The sequence below is a fragment of the Haemaphysalis longicornis genome, unplaced genomic scaffold (assembly GCF_048455015.1).
Source record: "Haemaphysalis longicornis isolate Haplotype H1 unplaced genomic scaffold, Haemaphysalis longicornis Haplotype H1 scaffold_3, whole genome shotgun sequence".
Lineage (NCBI taxonomy): Eukaryota > Metazoa > Arthropoda > Arachnida > Ixodida > Ixodidae > Haemaphysalis > Haemaphysalis longicornis.
Genome location: NW_027526335.1, coordinates 183,546,156 through 183,553,221, shown reverse-complemented (window position 1 = coordinate 183,553,221; position 7,066 = coordinate 183,546,156). Strand labels below are relative to the sequence as shown.

General features: G+C 50.9%; 1 protein-coding gene across 1 annotated transcript in view; it reads right to left on the bottom strand.

Moving 5' to 3' along the window:
- Positions 1-828: 828 nt before the first annotated feature.
- The window catches only part of LOC144175582 (high-affinity choline transporter 1-like), an 84,310-nt gene continuing 78,072 nt past the window's right edge, over positions 829-7,066 (bottom strand). Inside the window, exon 9 of the mRNA XM_077704643.1 lies at positions 829-1,083. Within this exon, the coding sequence (XP_077560769.1) occupies positions 829-1,083 (255 nt within the window). The remainder of the gene's footprint in view (positions 1,084-7,066) is intronic.

The window sequence follows — 7,066 nt, the reverse complement described above, 5'->3', positions numbered from 1 at the left end:
CGAGAAACAATATACACATGCGAAAGGAACGGAGAAGGACGATGTCCTTTTTGGTCGCCCGTAGACAAACAATGCCGCGTGCGTAACGCCGAAGAGCCATGCTCTCTTTGTGATTGGCTGCAACATCGGGACGTATCTTTGACACTTGGCGGGAAGGATTACACCGCACATTTCTAAATTTTGCTTGCGAAGAGCTCAGGTGGGAGGAAGTCATTTCTGGGCGTCATTGCCCAAAACACGCGAAAAAATTTCGCCAGCTACCGTTCGTTCTTGCGAATTCTGCGTGAATTTTCACAAACTGCAGTTCAAACCTTCTTACTAGCCAAAATATCATAGCTTCTGCTCCTTTTAAGTGTAGATAGGCGAGCATTAAAGTAACGTTTATTGATTTGCTCTTTCGAGTAGCAATAAAATCGTACTAATTATTTTCCCCAAACGCATTACAAGCTGGCAGTAAGTACAGTCGGAAAGCCCTTGTCTGTAACACGGCTTTGTGTACTTCCGGTGTTTTGTTGTTTAGGCAATTAAGTGAAAATTGGTGCACCATTCTGAAGTCTACGCCAACCACTTCAGTCTCCAACACGTCTTTGAAGAGTATCCTCCAGCACTGTCCAGATATAGGCAGTTAAAGAAGCAATCCCTGTTATAGACGAGCGTTTTACCTACTGTACATTCTGCTTCATTAGGAAGGGACCAACGGGCTCCATTACACGCGCATACACACACGACTCTCCGGACCGCTTGAAATAAGTGGATAGGAATTCTGCGCTGCAAACGTGCGTTTCCGGGTCAGGGAAATTTAGAAAGAATCCAGAAAGGGGCCACGTCTCACTTGAAGATGTCAGCGGAGGGAGAGAGGACGTCCAGGATGAGCCACTTGGCGAGGACGGACACGGACAGCAGCGTGCAGAAGGACATGATCATAGAAAAGGTGCGGAATGGAAAGCGCTGAGCGTCCTCCTTCTCGTCGTAGTAGGGGTACCGGATGAAGGCCGGTATGTGCATCACCTTCTCTCCGCCACCGGCCCGAAAGAAGGAGCCCACGATGAAGGCTGCCAGGGAGCCGTACGTGTTCACGTAGTCCTGCACCCGGAGAGACGATGATGGAGGCTGAGAATACATCTCGTTAGCTTTTGGCTCATCAAAAAGGAATAGCGGGTGACACGCGGCGTTCTAACGCTCGCTTCATGGCGCAACTCACGACGCAAGCGAACTAAACGAGTGGAATAATGCGGCGTGTAGCGGGCGGGACAAAGGACTTAAAGAAGCTGAAAAAATCTGACTAATCCAAACATTTGTAGTCAGCCGTATTACACACTCACTACCATACCTTAATCCATCCTCGGTCGAACTGAACGAGGTAAATTGCCTTATTCGTAAAGTCTTGCTCAGTTCGATTCAGTTCCAACAGGGAAAATACCCCACAGCACTTGCACTGCCAGATTGGAACAGTCGGGCGTCTACAATACAGCCGAGGAACGAATAGAGACCCACAGGCTGAATCAGCTACCGCGACTGTCGGCATCCCCAACCGGCCAACAAATCATGTACAGACTGAATCTGCAAGCTCCGCAAACTACTGACGCCAGGGTCCCCATCCCCTATGAAGTTCCCGCTCAACTTCTCATTCGCCCTCTCCGCGAAACTTGCAACCGTTACACAATCAAAAGCGCAGGGAACAATGAGCCCGAACTCTTACCGAGAAATACACCATAAACTCATGCACGGTATACGTCTAAGCGGCCGACTATAGCATCACGACGTGTATGCTGCTATTTGACGCCAACAGGAACAGTCTAGATGTCTAGATGGACATAAAGCTAAAGGGCTATAGTCTAGACACGGACAGTCTAGATGGACAGTCTAGACATGGACAGTTCGAGAAAGAAGTGGCATGTTGGCGGCAAAATTGAAATCCGCAACATCCTTAACATTCTACCCATCAATTCCCTTACTGTGCGCACCCGCAATCCAGCAACGGCAGAAGAGGCAGCTATTGCGTTGGCACTAGCTCGCCGGCCGACCCCTGCAATCATGATTTCAGATTCGAAAACGGCCACCAAGAACTTCGCCAAAGGCCAAAGGGACTATTTCCCCTCAAGCACTAAAAATTCTCGTCAAAAAAACATTCTCTCCATCTTTCCGCGAGGGGAACCCTGGGGTGATGCAAGGCATCTCACGGGGTTCAATTTGCGTTTCCGTTATGTCGGTTACCCAAATGTGGTTGAATTGTAGCGAACCTTAAATGATGCTCAATCACACGTAGATTCGCTGGCTTCGCTGGTGCTAGCATTTCTATTACCACCTTGGCTGGAACTGGTTACGGTTGCGTCAGCCAACGCGGTAGCAGGCATCTTAGTGTCCAGTTCAACTAATCGGAGCAGCAGGTGGAGCAGCAGTCGGAGCAGTAGCAGCGAGATCGACTGACGGAGCGACTGAGGAGCGCACCGCAGATACCGCGGTTATATAGCCATTCGCGCGAGAGAGTTATGAGAGAGAGACGCGCATGCGCGCTAACGCGCATCTGGCATGGCTAGGAGAACGAGAGAGAGTGTAGCATACGCGAGCTAACGGCGCGCTGACGCACAGCTGGCATGGCGAGGAGAACTCGCTAACACAGCTGGCAGGCGAGAGGAAAGGAGGAGGATTGCGGACGCATGCACGCCGGATGGAAGGACAGGCCGAGTGTAAGAGATGCCTTGCATCTAAAATTACTTCAACACCGAAGTAGAATTGATCTGGACTCCTGCCCACACAGGGTTGGAGGGTAGCGGGCCGGTCAACAAAACAGCTCGAGAGCTCACGACCCGAGCAGGACCATGCCTCGTCCCCGTATACATGGAGCCCGATTAGCCCGAGACAGCTTATTAAGCTTACGAGAAATCACGGAACACCACCGCCTCTCCCGCCGAATGTATCCGCCCGCACATCAGGATCTTACTTACGCCGAAGAACGTCTGTGGTGCCTACTACAGACGAACACACTGCCATGTCGCTCCATACTGCACCATATTCACCCGACTTTATATACGTCACCTAATTGCCCTGCGCGTGGCGCGCAAGACACAGGCGCCCATCCCATATGGGCAGGCTCTGAAGGCAACCTTTCCCTTGATCCCCTCAGTCGAGCTCTGGGAGAAATCGCTGGGTGGCTCGGACCTGCAGACCCATAAGAGCCTCGCGGATAGAGCTCCCATGGTCACCGACAGACTGTGGCTGTCGGTCACCGAACGCACTTAACCAGGCTTTTGAATAAAGTTCTCTCTCTCTCTCTCTCTCTCTCTCTCTCTCTCTCTCTCTCTCTCTCTCTCTCACTCACTCACTCACTCACTCACTCACTCACTCACTCACTAACTCACTCACTCACTCACTCACTCACTCACTCACTCACTCACTCACTCTCTCTGTCCGGCTTAAAGTTGTTAGCCCGTGTGTATCAAATTTGTAATGCGGTCGGTTGGACGCCAATGTGAGGGCAGGTGCATTTGAAACGGTTTACCATAGACGGGGTAAAAAGACGAGCGTATCGCCCAGCTGCACGATTTGAACAAAAATTAAAGCCATTTCACTCAATGTGAAGCTGTCGGAAGTGCAGAACAGTGATTCGCCAAAATGGGCTGTAGCGCTGTTATCCGCTCACTGCAAATCAAACGCAAATCAAACCCAATGCAAATCAAATTTCTCGCCTTCGCAGTGCTCGCGCGCCCCATGCCTGAAACTGCGCCAGCGGTAGTTCTGTTCTTTTTGTGGTTGGTTTTCTTCCCGCTCATGCCGGCGTTGTATTGGCACTTTTTTAAGTGCAGAGCACTTTAGGCGCTCGCCTTGTCGCCCTAGCTTGCTCGCTGGAACCAAGAATATCGCCACGAAGTTACGGTGTAGCCTGTCATGGTCCCTCCGCCGTGGCGTAACCCAGAGGCTTCAAAAGCCAAGCGGCCATGCCAGGATATGCGTAGCGTGTGCTGAGGTTCCGGTGGTTATTCTTAGCTTCCCTGGTTGTCTAGGATTACCTGTTTATCATGCTTAAAGCTGCTTATCATCCAGTCCAAGTCCAATCCATATCCAATCCAATCCAATCCAATGCAATCCAATCCAATCCTCGCGCTTGCGCAGCACTCACACTCGCACTCACCAGACCGGAACGATGGTGAGGCTCACTCACCACTCACTCGTGAGGGGTGAGTGGGGGCTGTGTGAGTGCACTCATGCGTGAGCAAGCCTACCTAAGACGAGCGGCATTGTCGAGTCGCCAGATCTTGTTTACCACCTGGTCATAGTCTATCTGGCGGGAGAATTTCAATACATCTTAATCTGGCCGTTATAATGTCTTTCTCACTCCTTTCGCCGCTATATTTCACGCCTAATTATGTGGCCAACCACGTTTGCCGGTTTAGGCATGCACGGGTTGGGCGTGGAAGGAGGGGACATGCACGCCCAGCAGGGCTTATGCCGCTTCCGATGAAATATCTGTTGTGGCGGTGGGAGATTTAAACGTGGGAGTCTCATGGCTCAATGCGCACTGTCAGCTGTCCTCCGAAATCGAGCGGTTTGCGTGTGGGTTGGTGTGTTGCAGACAATAAGGCGTCTACGAGTGGGCAGCGAAAGGGACACCCACGTGTGTGTTCCCTAAAATAAAGGTCGAGGCCGTCGAGATGTTAACTTGCTATAGTACAGACACATGTCGTTCGTTTGGAGGAAGAAGAGCGGAAACTGAAGAAGCGTCAGCCCGACCTGAACTCTGAAGGGACGTGAAAACAACAAAAAGCCGCTGCCGCCGTCGCTGCAGCCTCAATTTCCAGGTGGTCAAGTAGCTGCGAATCCCTCCCGGATGAACAGCAGCTGGCCCGCTTGGAACGCCTACATGGGCCATTATCACTTGTTCAGCTAAAAGAGCTTTCAGAGTGAGATGTTCGACAGTGTATTTCACTTCTAAGCGTGCGCTCATGCCCGATTTCTGGTTTATGCGTGCACGGGAAGGGAGTGGAGGGGGGCGAGCACGCGCAGCTGTATGTTTCATGCCCTTGCAGAGTTCATGTCTGTTTTGTTGGCCCGAGGTTTAAACGTGGCCGTCAAACAGCCCAATGCGATTGGTCCGGTGTCCTCAGGAGTAGAGTGGCTTGGGTTGACGTGTTACACAAACAATACGCTGCCTACGACGCGGGAGGGAAAGGAAGCTTTACGTTCGTCCACTGGGATAAAGCTTGGGTCTTTCCAAATTTTGTTCAGGTAATTGGTTAGGAAGTACGCTCAGTCATAAATTACAAACGAACTAGTTTTGTTTCGTCCGGTCCGTGGAGGCCGAGCAGCGTCGCAGGTTTTCCTTCTCGACAGAGTGGAAGGGCACTAAAAGCAGCCGCGAGCCCGTCGTCAGAGCCCCCACCCCTGCCCCGGTAACTAACAATCTGAACGCCTACACGCTGCAGTTTTGTCCTCAAATGGGGTTAGACGACGAGACAAGGACAGTAAATTAAACCCTTCCAGTTGCATTGTGCCCCATCTTCACACTTAGCCAGATTGTTGTCAATTATTATTGGCAATTCGCTGAATTTTCTCTTTGCCTTCAAAGCCCCCTTCCCCCTTCCACCCTATTTGCCATCCAGCCCTCCGCCGTATCGACTTCATGCTACTGGGCCCCACACCTCAAACAGTGCTGACCCTTATTTTAGTCTATTAAGTGCGAACTGGGAATAAATTATCCAAGGACACAATTAAATAAAGTGAGAGCAAACAACGAAAGAGAACAACCACTCAGTTCACCCGACCACTTTGTTTTAAAGCCACTACTTTCGGATTCCCGAAGCAAATTTCGTGTTTAATTCTGAGGCTTGCTGCATTGTGTCACTGAGACACGCAATAAAACGGCAAGCTAGCGCAGCACCATGTATTCGTAACGGCGACGCAAAACAGCAGTACGTGTTAAATGAAAGTGCACGCATAGTGCGCAGATACGCAAAAGCGCGGCGCACCGCAGCAGACAAGCTTGCGGTCCACTGAACCAGCTGACTTTTATGCACTATCATTCGCCGATTGCGTTGCTCTTTTTTTTTTTTTGATCGGGTGTTGTTAAAACAGTCCTTGCAACCAAATGTATTAGTTTAAACAAGAAGTACTTTTGCTGCTTAAGGTGTCTGTGGCGCACCGTAGGGCATCGGTAAAGGAGTGGCGATTCCTCGAACCGTAATCACCCACTGCCTGCAGCATGCCGTTCCAACGATCTATGGGGTTGACACTGAGACATGGTGCAAAGAAAGACGGCCGTGATGAATGCATCGGTTCCTCCGTGCCATTTGTGTTATCTGCAATCTGAATGGTCGGATACAATATCAACAGATAACGTATTTTTGTCTGCGCCACTTACTGTTCGTTCTTCTCGGCCTTGTTATCATGAGGTTACCTTAGATGCGTTCTTTGTGTGAGCACCTGTGCGTGACTGGTGATAACCCCGGCTGTTGCTGTCTAGGACACAGCGCCGACCGTCCCGTAATACGAATGCTACGAACCGAGCACGTGGTATGCGTGCCATCTTTCCTACAAGAGATGACCCCCCAAACCACCAGGATATAGAAAACGGCGCTGCCGTTTGCGAGGTAAACATCGGCGCAACGTGCCTATACGACCATGGATCGGTGAACCTGCGAGTGGCAGAGCGCCGTCACCGTCCCAGCACTTTTGTCGACGCTGTAAACGTATTTAGCACTGCAAAGCCATTTTTCTTAATGCCATGTTGATCGCTGGAAGAGACCGTACGAGTAGAGGATGGACTGGAGACCATGTAGCAAAAGAATCGGGAGTATCGAGCTCATTTTGCTTCTGTCAACACGGGATCCTATAGGGACTGGGCGGCGTATTCCCAAACCATATCCCGTAGGGGCCTAGGCCAACCACACCCCCAAAGCAGCGGCGCCGCCAATGAGGTTAAAAAATTGCAATTTTTTAACCTCCTTGGATGCAGCACCGTGACGTCACTTCCTATATGTGCGCGACTTCATGCGAGGTGGATTTTTTGTTTTTTCCCCCTCCCCTCGTTTCGGCTGCTTTGCGGGCGGCCGATGGTTTCGCTCCGTGGGCG